The sequence below is a fragment of the Lissotriton helveticus genome, chromosome 2_1, assembly GCF_964261635.1.
Source record: "Lissotriton helveticus chromosome 2_1, aLisHel1.1, whole genome shotgun sequence".
Classification (NCBI taxonomy): domain Eukaryota; kingdom Metazoa; phylum Chordata; class Amphibia; order Caudata; family Salamandridae; genus Lissotriton; species Lissotriton helveticus.
Window position 1 is genome coordinate 1191316801 of NC_136059.1, and position 18125 is coordinate 1191334925.

The 18125-nt window shown below is 45.4% G+C and overlaps 1 protein-coding gene across 1 annotated transcript in view; it reads right to left on the bottom strand.

Moving 5' to 3' along the window:
* CISD2 (CDGSH iron sulfur domain 2) overlaps positions 1 to 18125 on the bottom strand; it is a 66315-nt gene that overhangs the window by 20179 nt on the left and 28011 nt on the right. Inside the window, exon 2 of the mRNA XM_078676069.1 lies at positions 11418 to 11632. Within this exon, the coding sequence (XP_078532195.1) occupies positions 11418 to 11632 (215 nt within the window). The remainder of the gene's footprint in view (positions 1 to 11417; positions 11633 to 18125) is intronic.

An 18125-nucleotide genomic window follows, 5' to 3' on the forward strand; every position in this document is an offset into this window, starting at 1 on the left:
AGCCTCATTGCCAATACAGCTTAGGACCTTGCTCCGGTTCCGTTTTTGGGTGCAGCAGCTGAGATCACGCCGTCATTTCACTTCCAGCACAGCAGCTCAGATCATGCCACAAGAACCATAGCCTAGACTGAGCTCTGCCGATCGTCGGTTGAACTGCACAGTTCCCACAAGGAAATGGAAGAGCAGAGACTGCTGCGCACTGACACTGGGGCATGCAGATCACTCTCCGCAGTATTCCTTTTCTGGAAGACGCTACCACAAAGGGATCACGCTTCACCTTGCTCTTCCTAGACAGTCACTTCTCTTTGCTGGGTTAGCAGCCTCCTTCCCTCCCTCAGCAGGCAGGCTGGTTTCTAAGTGCATCAGAACAGGTGAACAGCTCTTACAGCACGGGGTAGACTCCGGTGATGTCCTCTCACCTCTGAGAAGCTGGCTATTAGGCAGATGACAGCTCTGGTTGCACAGCAGAGCATTTACTTTCTTTATCATAGAGAACTTTAAACTGGAACAACAAGTGGTTCAGTAGAACACATTGATAATGTAAAAACAGACAGGAAACACAGATCCAGTATATTCACTTTCAGGACTGGTCTGAAATGGTTCTCATTTCAAGTGTCTTTTCGAGGCAGCACTCCAGACAGAGCACCCACCACAGAGGCACCATGAGGTCAGAGGTTTCTGTACCTGGCTGTCATCGGCCAAAGTGAATAGTGTGATATGAGAAAGGATAAAAGGTTGAACTTCACATAAGGGGTCCCCTTCACGTTGTACAAAAGAGTGTTATCCCACCATTCACCAGCTACCAAATGGCAGTGTTTAGGAAGACTCTTTGCTCTGCAAATAGAAGAAGAATTTCTAAAGGAGGCTAGTTGTCTCTTCCTTCACTTCCAGTGGCGGCTTCTATTTAATGTTGGGGGGGGGGGGGGCCCTCTTGTCCATTTCTAGCACACCAGGGCAGGAAGCAGGATCAGGTAGCACCCAGGCTTCCAGGCTCCCCTAAGCCAATCACAATACTGCAATGCAGTGTTGTGATTGGTCTGAGCACAGTGGTTCAGCGCTCAGACGGGAGCCTGGGCATGTTCTTCATCCATGATGTAATGCAGCCAGGGAGGACACCCATGCAAAGTGCGCTTGACGGTTTAGAAAGCCAGCCAAACCGTCATGCGTACCTAAGAGAGTGCAAACCACGCCTCCTCCTGCTCCTCTGTGAGAGCCTAGCCCGCTCCTACTCAGCTGAGCAACAACGAAAAAATAAAATGTTAATAACAATGAGTTATTTTATTTTCCACCTGTTCAGTGGGGCTATGCTACTCCACCTTATTGGAGGAGCCTCCCCAGCTCACTTCAGTGCAGACATCTTCTCCCTCCAGCATTAAAAAATGTCAGATATACACTTCCACATTTAGGAAATCAACTTCACCTACATCGTGAGTAGCAAGTCCAGCTTGGTTTGCAGGCCCCCATCTCACTCTCTCACAGACACACACATACGTACACGCTGTCAGTCAGTCAGGGGAGAGGACCACTACGCTGTACACCATGTAAGAAACATTCATATCCCAACAGGGGGTCTTTCACTTCTGGAATCCAGCACCTCTGTGCCACTGACCATCAAACTAGGGATCAAATACACATGTTAGAATTGGACTCTCAGGGTAAAGAGGCAGAGCAGTACAAGGCTGAGTATGGGAGATAGTGTGGAACTCTGAACTCAGCAATGCACAAAAACAAGATTTAATACATACATGTCAGACAATCTGCTAAACTCTATGCACTGCCTATTACAAACATTTACATGATTTGATATGGAATTATAAATTGCAACTGCTCCTAAAGGGGCCTTTCGGACAAGCAGGGTGCACTCATACCTGAAAGAAATGACAAAGGGGGCAACTAACTCCCTCTAACCTTAACAACCAGCAATGTTCGTATGTACGCCTTTTGCAACACACAAGGCTTTTCATAATAACAAGGTTAATCCTACAGGCTTTGTCCTCTTCAAATTGGAACATGAAATATCTACTGCCTTTGGCAGTAGGTATTAACATAAACATGACCGGGTGGTCTCAGACCGTGGAATCCATGAAACATCATAGGCAGAAACAAAGTATACAGTGATGTGAACATTCAGAATCCCTCTGGATGCATCAACCAATTACTCAGACTCGCCTAAAATGGGGCATGTGCATTAAAACCTTCCTAACTCATTTGCCAAAGTTCATTATTTTAAACCCCTTTCTACTGTATTTTCCAGATAGCTCAAAATCTAAAGCCTCCTTCCCTAAACTCTGTCATGGAGTTCAAAATGAAAACCCCTTCCTATGGTAGTTCTTAATGTAAAATGTCTTCCTATTTTATTTGCTAGAGTTCACAGTTTGAATCCCATTCCTGTAGTATATGTCAGAGAGTTCATAATGTGAAACCAATCTACAGTACTGGTCACCAGGGTTATACAATGCAAAACCACTTCCTTCTGTATTTGATAGGGGGTCTACTGTAATGTCCCTAGCAGTTATGATGAAAAGAACAGCTTCTTTTGCAGATTAAAACAACAATGCAATCAGAAATAAAGGACCCCCTGCATCAATAGGGCACCGGGACAAGAAAAATGCAACATATCAAAGAATACACCCTCGTCTTCCCCTCATCTACTTCTATATCTTTGACAGTTGAAGTAAATGAGGGGAGGACAGGGTTTGTTTTCTTTAATAAAACAACTAGTTGTCAATGAAATGCCTGTACCGGAGATCAACATGTGGGTTCAGTCAAAGCCCTGTTTTAGTACTGTGTATTAACACTTTTGTCTGGTGATCACTTAAGCTCATTCAGTCAGATGCACTGCCAAGCCAGACCAAGACAAACACTGAAATTCCATTCCAAAAGGGTTTGTCAGAATGGGTATTTAACACTAAAAGCCTTGATTACCACGTAGGTTGAGTATAACAAAATATTTGCTTACAGGGTGTAACACAGTGTAATAACAAGTCACCCTTAAAGGTCTTCAACATGTGCATTTCACAATAAACAAGGTATACTGCCTTGTTCATAAAACTTTCTGATGTGTATACATCAGCATAATGGAATCTGAGACAAGTTTTTCTAGTGAACCAATCAGGCCTACAGCCTTCATCATTGGCATGTCACCATATTCAGCTCAGGTCCACTGTATTGAGCAAAAGCTTTCACGCAAGAAAGCCATTAGGCATATAGGGCCACATGAATGTACCTTTTTTAAGGTCACAAACTGCCTGATTCTGCGAATCGGGCCGTTTGCGACCAGAAAAAAGGCTTCCCCCAATGTACCAAACCCTATTTTACGATTCGGTAACCTATTACGAAATCGCAAAATGGGTTAGCAATTCGCTATTAGGAAGGGGCATGTTTAGAGCGTCCCTTCCTAATACTGAAACGCATTGGTATGTAGGAATGTTCTGTGACCGAAGTGCGGTCATAAAACATTCACATTTTACCACCTACTTCCGGACTGATTCTCCTACCCTTATAGAGCTGCGCAGGGAAAGAACGAGACCAGGGCCTACCCCGGGCCCATGAAAGAAATGCGCGCGAAGGGAGGCATAAGAGGGCCTACCTGCTGAGAGAGACCCACTCGATACCCGGCCCACACAAACCCTGGGCATCGTCAGCAACCTGCGTTGGAGCTCCCTGAGAACCTCCCCCTGATAGATTCTTGATGGTCCTGCCAGGAGTAGGCTGAGGCCTGAAGACAGTGCACTGCAGGCACCTCTGTAAGTGGCCGGGGGCCCACATTGACAGCAGAGAGGGCCTACTTCTCCCCCACATGTCAAGAAGCTTGGTGCGGTGGTGGATCCGGGGGCCGGTCTGAGACACACATCAACACAGTAAGAGGAAACGCAGGCCATCCACCATCCCCATGCAAAGGCACACAGCAACACCCTACCACCACTGCAAAGCAAGTGGATACCATGCAAAATCACCCCCCCCCCCCGTCCTCATTGGTCGGTTGTCCAGTCCCCTGCCTTGTAGGCTGCCACCACAATACTAAGCCCCTTTCCGGTGCCCTAGAAACAGATCAGAGGTCAAAGGAGAGTTCCACGACACCACATATCACAAAATGGAACCAACAGAGATGGGCAACACACAACAGGGTAAACCTGAAAGCTCAACTAAAACGATTGCAGCGAATTACATACCACCTACTAAGGTGGCTGCAACACCGGATAAGCTAGACCTCATACTGCAGGAAATCCAGAATGAGGCGCGCAATTGAGAAATAAATAGGGACATTACCTACAGACTTTACACTACTAAAAGCTGATCATAATAAGTTAGCAGACACTGTGAAAAATAACAAGATCCTAATAGAAATCGCACCACGGCTCAAAGAACACACAGACCAAATACCTCAACTACAACGTCATGTGTCCATTCTGCAAGATAGAGTGGAGGATGCAGAAGGACGCTCAAGAAGAAACAATGTCGGTATTGTAGGCCTGCCAGAACAATGTGAATGACTCAATGTAACACCATTTGTGGAAAAATGGCTACAAGATGTGGTGGCCCCAGAAGGATTGACAGACCTTTTCTGTGTAGAAAGAGCGCACAGAGTGCCTACGAGGAAAACGATTCCGCCGAGACTTGGGATAGCTCAGATACTCAACTACAAGGACCATGATACACTGCTCCGTAATGCAAGAGAAAAATCCCCTTTATTATATGAAAATCAGCGGATCTCCCTGTACCCGGACTTCACAATACTGGTCCAGCGCCAAAGGGCTTCCTACCAATCAGTAAAAACAAAACTCAGAACCTTGAATCTTAAATCTGCCTATTGTGCCCAGCCCGCTTCAAAATCATGCATGAGCAAAAGTCATATTTTTTTGATTACCCTCAACCAATGTATACCTAGGTTGAAGAGACATTCCCATCCTGTAACCCTGAGAGACAAACACAAGGTACTTCCCAGTACTCACAAAAAGCGCTAGCAATAAAAGCTCGCAGCGGCAAACCAACCAGGAAAAAACTAGGCAAAAGCCCATCACCTGAACAAGTACACGATCGCCGAAAGTCAGCTTTATTTACAGCAGCGGAAGCTTGTTTCCGGTCCAGGGAAGGCATGGCTTGGCAGTTCGGGCTCGACTGTTCCCATGAGGCACAGGGTCAGACTGATTTGTATATAGCCATGTCTGAACTGGGGTGGCAGAGTGGGCTAAAGAACGGTGATGGATCAAACCCAGATCTTTTGACTGGGTGTGAGTGTTTGATTGGTTCAGATGCTCCGTCCATCACCACCCCCTTTTGTACCGCTTATTTACAGCAGCAACATTCACAGAACAGGACCCCTCCTCTTCAGCTGAGTCTTCAGAGGACACTACCATGCACTCGGAATCTGAAAATAGATAACTCTATTTCCCTCTATTACACCACAACTGGTGAACGATTACTTTGGATAAAACAACAAATGTGGCACTCCACAGAAGATGATCCAGGTCTCATCAATATAGTAAATATGTATTAGTGTTGTACCCACCTCGCACTACAATCCTTTTTCAACTAATGAAATGGCTTAGGTCCTGCTTGGTATTACCACAATACTAGTACCCAAGATCACATGTTACCTATAAGGCTCAGCAACCATGTTCCCCAATGTGAATGCAAGATGGCCACAGTTGAAACGGTTACCTTTATGTTTCTTTCTTTGGTCCGACAGTTACATTGTTTGACTCAGTACTGGTTTATAAGGGGGTAATTTGTATGCTTGGCTTACCACTCAGACTCCCTTCTCTGATTGTACATCCACGAGACGTAGCAAGAAACCTAGCAACACCTATAAACACATGGCTACTTTAGAGAAATATAATATAATTACTTGGAATGTTCGGGGACTGGGCTCAGTACACAAGCGACAGAGTATATGCTCAACCGAATAGGAGAAAAGCACAGATAGTCTTTCTCCAAGAGACACACCTCACCAACTCTGAAGGGGCCAAATTGCAGGAAATGGAGAGGCCAAGTCTTCAACACATCATACTCCGCATTTGCGCGTGGGCCGCTATATGGATTAAAAATGGCACACCCTTTGTAATCTTGGAACAGCGTATAGACACTAATGGCACATATGTCCTTATAGACTGCACATTAGATGGGATACATGTGGTTCTAGGTAGCATATAGCCACATATTATGATCAGAACAAGTTTTTAGAAAACCTAAATACAACACTGGCGGAATGGGCAGGATACCCTTGGATACTTGGGGTGTGGGGGGGGGGGGGACGACTACAATGCAGTACTAGACATTAACCTAGACCGTTCACATCCCCTGCTACAAGGAGCGGCAACCATCAGGCAGGCCAAAGCCCTTCGGAATTGGGCCCAAGGTTAGTCTCTATCGGATGCTTGGTGCATTAAAAACAAAGGCCTCCGTGAATACTCATATTACTCCCTGTCACACGTTACACACGAGACTCGATTAGATGTTCTGCTCCACTAACCTCATCACCCAAGTCATGCATACTACTTACCTGTGGAAGACGCTATCGGATCACAACCCTTTGGAACTCGCCTTGTCCTGGGGGAAGACCTCTACACCTGTCTCTACCTGGAGACTCCGACTCCAGCTGCTGGAGGATGCAGTTTCCGAAGCACTATGACTGACACTATTAATAACTACTTCACTGAAAACGCAAACACTACCCCCTCACATCTAACAGAATGGGAAGCATTCAAGACAGTAGTTCGGGGAACAACTATTAGTGCAACTGTCGGAGTGCAACAGACCATACACAAGGACTTAAAAGAAGTGGAAAACAAGCTAAGGAAACTAGAACAGGAAGCATTAAAGGATCCTAATAGTGCAGCAAATCTACAAGAAGCACACATAACTTATGCTGAATTGCTAGAACACCTCCGCATAATAGATTACCAATCCTCTACATAACAACTTCACGCTGAAGCCGACAAAGTTGGCACTCTCCGAGCACAAATACTACGTGATGCCCTGCATTCCACCCAGTACATGAAGTTACCACAATAGATGGTGCGACAGTTAATACACAGAACGAAATAAACACCGTCTTTCTGGACTATTATAAGATGCTATATGAGGCCCCCATAGCAGTAGGTGAACACACAACAGAAGTATTCCTGAGAGACCTCAACTGCCTACAACTGTCCCTGATGGATTAAAAAGAATAGACAGGCCCAATCACCGAAACTGATGTCAAAGACGCTATAAGAGAACTCCTGCCCAACAAAAGACCAGGGCTGGACGGCCTCCCAGACAAATTTTACGATACCTTCTCGAACCAATTAGTCACCCAGTTAGAACGCTTCAACCAAACTGCATTCTAAATGGGCGGTCTCCTACTACAATGAAAGCACTAGTTGCCTCCCTCTCTAAACCTGGCAGGGACCCTAAAGATATCTCAGAATACCACCCAATATCACTTGCAAACACTGAATTTAAGATCCTAAGCAAGATCCTGGCCTGTTGATTACTTCCCTTCTTGCCACAACTCATACAGACAGACCAATGTGGCTTTGTGTCTGGTCATAGTACCTATCTAAATGCAAGGCATCTCTACCATGTAATGGACGCAATCCCTGCTGAGCTTACAGGAGCAGAGTGCATCTCCCTAGACCTGCACCAAGCCTTTGATACTCTCAGCTGGGAAAATATGCTAGCGGTACTCAGCAAGTTTGGCATTGCCTGCGAATACCTGCGTTGGGTTTAACTACTATATAAGCTGCCAACCGTGAGAGCCCGTACAGGCACACATATATCACAGCCCTATCCAGTGTGCAGAGGCACAAGACAAGGTTGCCAATTATCTCCACTATTATCTGTGTTAGTGTAACAGCCTGAGGTCTTCACAGTTACAGGGAAATAGACAAGATTCACGTAACCAGTTATCGACTGCTACCTCTCATTCATTGTACTCTCCATAGAACACCGACACGGAGTTGGAAATACAATCGGGACAATGGCCCTTTAATTCAGACTGGAACTACGACTGGGAGGAGTCACCACAAGACGCAGAGACGTCTTATGCGAGGAACGACGAATCAGGGGTGTGTTTATTCACCCGGAGGGAGCGAGCGGGAGAACGGAGCGGAGTGGAAGGAGGAAGCGAAGTAGAGAAGAGTTTATCAGAGTGCGAGGAGAGGAGGTCATCAGCCGAAGAAAGGGACGTGACGAAGGAGAAGCCAGGAGGCCACCGACACCACGAGCCGCCCAGCCATACACCCGCGGGAGGTGTATGGCTCACACTGGTACGGGATAAACTCAAGGGCTGGGTCAACCGTAAAGGAGCATTTACCGAGTAAACCGGGGTATCCACTATTCCTGGAATCCTTCCCCCCCCCCCCGAGCACTGAACCCTCACGTCGGCAGTAGTTAAGTGTGTGTCACAAGTTGTTTGGTCCCCACACCTTTTTCCCTTAATGCGCTAGACCACGCGAACAAGCAACTGATATCCTGTTGTCTCCCTCTGTTTACATCGAGCGGCAAGACGGAATCCGAAGAGCCAAGACCGCGACGGAAACCCGACAGAGGGCGTAGAACGGAATCAGCAGAATCCGGTATCCGAAAGGCTGCAAGAAGTCGATCACCGAGAGGAACGATATCCACCAGGAAGAAGAGCTCGGACTCTTTGTATATAAAAATAAAACCCAAGAAGACTAAAATTAACGTGTTGCCTATTAATCCCGCGCCCGTAACAGTTAGCACTTGAGCAACTAGTGATAAAGCTCCAACAAGAGACAGCGGAAAAGGGCATCAACATCGGTCAAACAATACACACACTGTCTCTATATGCAGACGATATAGTCCTTTATATCAAAAACCTGCTAGAAGACCTACACCCCATAGCGAATATTTTATAGCATTTTGAACAAATTTCAGGACCTGCTATAAACCAGACTAAATCCTACGCCTTCTGTTTTTTTTAAATAATCAGCAGCCAACAACAATACCATTTGGGCTCTATACCTTCCAGGTTGTGCCCACCACCTTCAAATACCTAGGCATCCAAATATATAGGACATCACAAGATCTATTGGAAGGTAATCTCCAGAAATCAGTTGCCGCCCTCCGTACCCAAGTGATCTTCTGGACATCCCTTCCCCTATAGGTAGCAGGCCGTATAGCATTCTCCAAAATAGTGATGATCCCACGACTACTTTATTTTTTTTCCAACCTCCCAATAGGGATCCCAGCAGCGTATTTTACAGTCCTAAACACTCTACTATCTCAGTTAATATGGGGAAAAAGCCGCAGAAGGGTAGGTCTTTCCAAGCTCCAGTTAAGGACGGACAAAGGGGGAATGGGAGCACTTCACTTTCGAGCATATTGCTTCGCAAACCAATTGCAATGGCTTGCATACTGGCTTGCTGGACGCAACTTACACGAACTACGATGTGCGCCATATGCCTTATCCCAAGGAACTCTACACGCATTACTACTGTCCCAGAGCAAGACACCACCTACAGCTCCACTTTTACTAAAAGTATCCCTTAGCTACTGGAGAGCTCTGCAACACACAAAACGAGTGGCCCCATAAACCCCAAACATCCCACTCCCACAGGATTAGTAACAAAACGTCGTATACACAAATGGGAAAGGGAAGGGGTGACAACAATAGTGGTATTGTTTGCTGACGGAGTGCTGCTAAATCACAAGGACTTTACTCACGAACAAGGAGTTCCAGGATCTTGGTTCCCTCTGCATGCAAATATTACTAGGTTCATCAGAAAAACACTGGTCCCCTACTAACACTGAACCCCCTGCACACGAATGTGTTCACTCCCTAGATCTAAAGGCAATGGTCGCCATCTGATCGATGGCGCTATCGCGGCATACACACACATGCTGCAACGTCTCTTACATGAATAAGGGAGAAATGGGACAGAGACTTAAGAAGGTAACACACGGATAAAGACTGGGATTCTCTATTGGAATACCCCCAAAAAGTTTCACGCAATGCTAAATTTTAATTTATACAGTACATGATAGTACATAGGGTTTACCTCACGCCACATCAACTAAACAAAATGTACCCAGAAACACAGAAAAACTGCCCAAGATGCCAAACCCCAAACGCCACTCTAATGCACATGCTATGGACATGTCCACTCCTTTCCAACTTTTGGGCACAGGCTTCGGACACAATCGAAACAGTGACTGGGAGTACACACTGAAACACAGCAGAAAGCTGTATAGTGGGCCTACACCGTCGTCCCAAGAACCCGACAGTACAGGCGAGATTTGCATACTTGGCCTTACTTATTGCAAAACAATCCATAACCATGAAATGGAAATCAGCCTTGCCACCTAACATATTAAACTGGCATGAGGAGGTAATCTGCTGGGGGAAGGCAGAGAGTGCGGTAATACGTAGGGAGGAGTAAAGAGGTCTGAGAAAAACACCAATCTCAATGGAATGGGACATGATGTTGGAAGACTTCAAAGCTACTGACCTTCCGACACAATAACACTTTATATACCACCCATATCCCCTTACCACTCTGGGAATCAGATAATACAGTGCAAACCCGAGTCCGCCCACAGTTATAGACACATAGGCTTCAGAGCTGGCAGACCAGGTACAGACTCCTGATGGATATTAAACTAACTACCGTCTCGTAACTACTAATTTGGTGAGTCAAGCAGGGGTGGGAGGGGGAGTTGTTTTATATATTCTCTTAATCCACAGATACAACATGATGCGCCACGCATGCATTCATCTGCTTTTATGCATACCCAGCGATCACAATGTTTTTTTATGTATATGTAACACCCTAGCATAATCCAGCCGTTGTAATCTTAAGAGTGTAATGATGTCCAAAGAGGTATAAGTGACACATCTTTATGTAATGTATGAATCACAAAATCAATAAAGTTTGTTTTAAAAAAAGGATGAGCCCAAACAACCCTCTTTGACCAATATTCCACTGCATCCAGAGTTTTTAAAAGCCTTGTCACCCAAGTGCTGGCTTTAATAATCCAATTAAAACCTTTTATTTCCACAAATATCTTTAGTCAACCATTCATTATGCAGTTACCCCTTCAGTTTGACCTCAGTGCACAAATGGATAAGGCATGGATTTTACATGTACTATATACATGTTCTCTAATAGAAAATAATGTAAGGCTGAGTGATTTACTTCTAATATACAGTCTAAAAAGTTCAGGGACGTAAAACAGGAAGGCAGTAGGCCACTGAAGAGACAGTAATACGTCCTTGGAGTCACTTGTTTGGGATTTTTCATGAACAATCAATAGTTTTAACAGCACTTTAACACCTCTGAGACATGCATGTTATCGCCAGTAAATTCTAAAATTGTCAAGATATTTAACAAAGGCCCGGTATCCTCAGACCATCCGAAACTATGCTGTCTTCCCTGTTTTTCACACCCATATCAACCTACAAAGCTTACCGTCTTTGAGCGCCAACACCTGCAATAAACTGCTCTAGCGAGATGTAGATCCTCAATGTTTATCTCGTTTACTACTTTTGGATTCTCCTTCTGGATCTTCAGATTAATCAGGCTGTCCTTCTGACCTTTTTTCTTCATCAGAAATGGACGAATTGCAAGATATCCAAGCAGAGCCAAGACACCCAGGAACGGCAATAACCGCAACCATTCTGAAACTGAATAAAGGTAGTTAATTTACATTACATAGAACAAGCAAAACACGCAAGATGGACTGCTTAAACAAATGTTTTCTTAAAGGCCCATTGCAATTCACTTGCTATCTTTGTCCTTGCTATCAAATCTCATGTTATTCAAAGTAGAGATCCATGTAGGTAACTTCTAAATCTAGGTAGGTCTCGTTCGCACACACATAGGCGTGTGCACAAACACACAAAAAAACCTCGATACATTTTCCTGAACGCCCAGTCAAAAGCACACATATTTTATCTGGTAGTGTTTTTACTTTGTGAATCCTGTTGCAACCTAGCTAAAAATAGAACAAGCATTTTCAATGCAATAGGTCTCGCATTTGTCAGAGTTATAGCTATTGGCGCTGTAAATGACAATGTCTTTCACCCATGTGTTTTGGTTTGGAGTGTAGTGGTTGTATGTAGTGTGGAGTAGAATTATGTGGGTTGGATTGCTATTGTTAGTTGTGGAATTCTGTGTGGTGGAATTGAGTGGTGTGGATTTGTGTTGTGGAATTATGTGGTATGGTGTGCAGTGGATTTTTGTGATAGAAATTATGTGGTATTGAGTGTCCTGGAATGAGAAAGTGGGATTGTGCATTATTGAATGCAATTATGTGGAATGGTATTATGTGTTATGGAGTGGTATGTAGTGGTATGTAGTGGAGTTTAATTAAGTGGTGTGCTGTTAAATTTTGTGGCAAGATGATGAATTTGTGGTATGGATTGGATGTATGTATGTATGTGGTGTGTTATGTAATTGTGTTGTTGAGTTGAATTATGTGGTTTCTTGTCAAATTATGATGTGGAGTGGAAATGTGAAGATTTGAATTGTGTGGTGTGGAAGTGTGTGGCGTTGAGTGAAATTATGCTGATTGTATAGGGAAGAGAAGGGGGTGAGCATGTAGATGTGAGGTTAATAAGTGATGAAGATGAGAGGGAAAAGAAAAGGGTGATGGTAGAGAAGTAGAAATGATGCCGATGGCAGAAGGAGGTGCAAAAAAAAAAAAAAGAATAAAGACAGAACTTGTAGGGGACTGGTAGAGCTAAAGGGGGAGAGAGTAGGAGAGGCGAGGGTAACTAACAAAGGTGGGAGATGGCGGAGAGACCTTGCTGGAGATGGATGTGGGACGGTGACCGGAGGAAGATGAGGAGGAAGCGAGGACAGTGGAGCTTGGAGACGGAGAAATAGCTAAAATAAAATGCATTTCTTTTTCTTCCATTGACAAATATCTGTGCTATTTGGAGGCAGCAATCATTGAGTATTAGCCCGTTCGTCATTCTGCAGACACCAAATGTGACATCAAACATCAAACATGATCACAAAGTGTATTAGCTCCGTGTTTGCACAGCACCGCGGCGCAGCTTTAAAAACATGCCCCAGCATTGTGGAAATATCAGTTTGACACTCACACACGACAGCCTTAAGGTTTCAAAATCAAAACCAAGGAAGGACTGCAATAGCACCGCCTACATAAAAGGCAGGTTAGATACTGGCTGCAGGGATCTGTGATACAGAACACTGTGCGGTTCTGTACCACTGCATTTAATCTTGTCCTTGTAAATTCAGGGTATCACTGGTCTGAACTGATATAACCCAGGATATAACTCAACTAATGTTTTTGAGAAAAGACCCTGACAAAAATAAAAAATAAAACCGAACTGTGCGTGTCCCCACCCCAAATGGGATTCAAACCCGTAACCCCAGGCTTAGCAGGCCAGTGCCATAGCCATTAGGCCACAAGGCAGCTATGCAAATCATAAAACCATTGAGCTACAATCCTTTCCTTGTGTGTGCGCACATGAACAAAAATGATACCGGGAAACAAAGCGCCGCAAAGAGATCAACACTGTACAGCGGCACAATGAGATAAGTGAAATACTGTGGAATAACGGGTGGCAATGGTACTTAGTATAAATGAGATTGCAAAACTCAACAAGGATCGGTTGACAACACAATCTCTAGCAAAAACATGAAAGCGTGCTCCATGCTGAAATAAAGTGCAGTGCCCATGTACATCAAATGTTTGCGAGTGGTGGCCTGTGAAGCGGGCGCCATGGCAATAAAAAAAAAAAAATACATAAAAGTGGGTGCCATTTGATGAATGGTCGACTTATGTAATTTAAATGCTCGTGAGGGACAGGCTATGGAGAGTTGAGGGGCCTTGCTGGAGAGTGGTAGTGAGGGAATCCATTGAGCATGAGTTTCTTGTGGGTGTACCAAACTCGGTTTACCACAGACACTTTACCGTTAAACTCATAACCAAGGCGAGACCTAAACAAATGACCAAAAGCATTTTAGAAACAAAAGCCTTAACAGTAAGAGTTAGTACCTAATGAACCATTTACAGCAGCATTATAAAATACTAGCAGCCCGCCCGACGTTGTCCGGGGCAGAAGGGGGCTGGGGGCAGCACCGCTGCAGGAGACACGCAGCAGAGCGGCCAGCAGCGGGAGCAGCAGAGCGTACTCACCAGCATTTTGTGCGCAGGGTGTTGTTTCCTTGCCCCCGTTTCCTTGCTCCTGGCCGCTTCTGCCCACGCTCCTGTCCGGACTCCGGAGGCTGTTGGTTTGGCGCTCCTGCCCGCTTCTGCCCACGCTCCAGTCCGCTCTTGGGATGTCTGACTCCGGAGTCTGTCGGTTCGGCGCTCTTGTCCTGCCCGCTTCTGGCCACGCTCCTGTCCGCTCTTGGCATGTCGGACTCCGGAGTCTGTCGGTTCGGCGCTCCTGTCCTGCCCGCTTCTGGCCACGCTCCTGTTTGCTCTCCGAGCACTTTACTACTTTACTAAAATGGCGGACCCGTGATTGTGATGTCAGCATGCATAAAACGCACACGCCCACCTCAGACATGGCCCTACTTCCAAGGGACTACTTTCTGAAAGAACGTACTTTGCCCTTCTAAGGTATTTTTTTTATGGTATATAGCCTATGTCCATCTGCTTACCCTGACGTTTCCTATGATGTATTGGGTGTTTTGATTGGCGCTGTGGTTCCCGAGTTTACCTGGCTCAAAGGATTGTGTTCTCTCTTTATAATAGTAGTATAGATATAGATGTGCATAATCCTTTAATTACTGATTATAAATTCGACCCACTTGCAGGCCTCGTGGTTCTAAACTCTTGGCACCCATCTGTCCTTTAAAGGTATCTCCGAACAGCCATTCGAGGTAATGCACTGCACGATGCCTACTTCCACAACAGACTGTTTAATTGAAGGAAGCATTTGTAATCTCTAAACAAAAGAAGCTGCTTCCTACCAGTGCTTAATGATGACTGCTGATACGTCTCTACTGTTTTACTGCTCATAGAAGGAGGCGGATACAAATTTTGCTCTACTTTTCCCAAGTTAAATTCGGGTCTGAAGTGAAGGAAAATGTACACAGTAAAAGTTGTCCAAAATAATAATGGAATTTCCTTCCATTGACAAATAGCTGTGCTGTTTGGGGGCAGCAATCATTGAGTATTAGCCCGTTCGACATTCTGCAGACACCAAATGTGACATCAAATATGATCACAAAGTGTATTAGCTCTGTGTTTGCACATCCCCGCGGCGCAGCTTTTAAAACATGCCCCAGCGTTGTGGAACTTTCATTTTGACACTCACACACGACAGCCTTAAGGTTTCAAAATCAAAACCAAGCACAAAACTCACCGCGGTTCCTGAGATACTCTAGTCCGGACTAGGAAGCTCTTTCAAAACAAGACTATCATGGCATTTCGTGCACAAGGGATGTAACCTGGCCTAGCAACCGGAAGTTCGAGAGCGTGAAGCCGGTCGTGGGGCGGGACTTCCGCCTTCTGTGTGAAGCCTGCATCCACGGAGTGCCAGAGAGCAGCAGTGGTGACGCGGGGCTCCCATGCCTGAGGGAGAGCCCCGCGGTGGCTGCAGAAGTCAGGAGTGGCGGCGATGCGGTGAGTGGGGCTTAGTTGTAAGAGGGGGCGGCGGCGGGGGTGTGTGTGTGTGTTTGTGCGTGTCTGTGTGTATGTGTGCGTGTCTGTGTGTGTGTGTGTGCAGGGGGGTTGGCAGCGTGTGTGTGCGCGCGTGTGTGTGCATGTGTGTCCGCCCGCAGGGGGGGTGGGGTGCTGGCTGTGTGTGTGCGCCGTTAGTGCATGCGAGCCAAGCGAAAGCAGGGGCTGTGTGTGCGTCTGCGCAAGCGCGTCTCAGAAGCGCGTCCACAGACCCCAATCGGCGCGTGCCCCGGTCTGTACCACTTGGGAGGCAACACGGTAACAATAGTTCTCGCTTGCGAGACCTAAAAATCAGCTCAGACATTTGCATCTCACTGATATCCAACGACTATATGAGGAAAGACTCAACAATGTGTAAGTGTGTGCCTGTCTGTGCAGAACATATCATGGATGACTGTGTAATTAATATGAATCAAACAGCATAGACAGAGTGGTTTGTGAATGTCAGCAGAACTCCGAAATAGCAACATAGGACCATAGTAGCCGGTTACTTGTCATGTATTTTTATACAGCATATTTATTTTGGGGTAGTTAGCTGCACTTTGAAGAAAATACCTTTATAAAGCTAACAATGGGCACAAATTAAAATGTTTAGGTTCTTTTTACCCATCTTGAATAAAATGTTAATGGAGGCGTGGCCTGGAGGAATGACAGGCTAGACGCGTTTGCCGGAGCTCCCGCTGGTGGTGAATAAATCCTTCAACATAATACAAACATAGAAGGGAGGTAGAGCTAATCGTTGGATTTGTGCTCCACTATGGTACTTGGGTAAACAGAAGAAATCCAACATAAGGAAGGGGGGAAGGGGAAGAAAGAGTGGTCAATAGGTATTGAAGCACTCAGTGTTTGATAAAATACCCCTCACACACCAAAAGGCCCCTTGGTGTCATTTTTCATCATCGGGGTCTTCGCACCCCTCTATCGGGATGCGGCGTGCTACGACCTACGGCTACGCGGGAGCACTATCAGGTTGGCTATGTGTGGTGTACAGTGTGTGGGGTATGTTTTTAAGGTGAGTAGGGAATGTGGTGAAAGAGATTAAAAAGTACCTGGCACTAGAGTGTAAAAGAAAAACAGTTTTATTCTGAACTCTGGCTGGTACTATTAAAAGAAGTGCAGGGCGAGATCAAGTCTGTTGTATTAATGAACAGGACCTCTGGTGTGCTATGTTGTCGACATGTTTCGGAGGCAAGCTCCTTCTTCAGGACAGGGGCACAAACTCCCTTCCCTACTCACGTCTTCTTCTACAAAAAAATTTGTATTTTACAAAAAAAGTGAAAAACTTTTTGTAGGAATCGGCTAAGTGTGCCTACAGAGGTCTGCTACAAGTTCAATGACCTGCAGAAAGACAGAAAAATAACAACTAATGGTTACCCATGTAGCGGGTAGTTCATACAGGCGCAGTCACCTGGAACCGCACCATTTGCTTAATAATAAGCTTGTTGAAAAAGGGGGGACTCACAACACATACAACATAAAACACATAAAAACTAGGATTTACTGTAAGTTGTATTCATACTTGTGAAGCTTGGTTTGTAGGCTTCATGAGCAAAAATGGAAACGTTGGGGTGCTGCTCCAATGGATATCTGTAGTGGAGAATGGTGCAGCTTAAAATGCAATTCAATCCCACTTACTTTCTTAGAGGAATGCAGATGGTCGTGGGATACTAATTCTCAGGTATTATACTCACAAGGTCAGGACACTCTGATCGCCGCCTTACCCCTCACGCTGCTCCGCTGGTGTGGAGTCATGCAAGAGACATGGTTATTTATACCCCGTTTCATTAATTGGGCGGAAACGAGTGTGCCTCCATGTATGGGTATTCCGCTTTACAGCCATACAGGGCATTCGTATGTTGTAGCCGCGTTAGCATAGGATCAGCGTCTGCGTGTTCAGGAGGTCTTTTCCAAGCATGCGCACCGGATCACCACTAGTCCCCTGCGCATGCGTGTTGAAGGAACTGGTTTTGTCCACTCTTAGCGCATGCGCGGTAGGCACACGCGCACTACGTTGCATATCTTGTCTCAAGAGCGCGAGTGTAGGTCATGCGCCCAAGACTATTGCGCGTATGGATGCATTAAGGTGTATATCCAACCAAAGGCTAGTCCAGCGGGTGATGGGGGTTGTGTGTATAATAAACTACCGCTATCCACAAGGCTGTTCAATATTTGGTGATGAAATTTACATGGTCTAAACCATAAAAAGAATTCAATTTTTAGAAATCATTTTTAGAACTCATTTTTAGAACAAAGGATTGGTGCTACTGTCTAGGAAGTTGCACTTCAAGGGTGTTACTGTGTATGTTATGCTGACAGTTGGCTCCAGGGCACATCATCGTTAAGCCCATTGAGATGGGTGCCCAAACGGAACACCCACCTTTGTTCTTTTTGAAAAAGGCCCGCATCCGGGGGCAATTGTTCAATTACTGTCCATTTTAAGTCGTTGACGCAGTGTTGCATAGTTAGAAAATGCGTGGCCATTTTTGTTGTGCTTTTCTTACATCGCACATTGC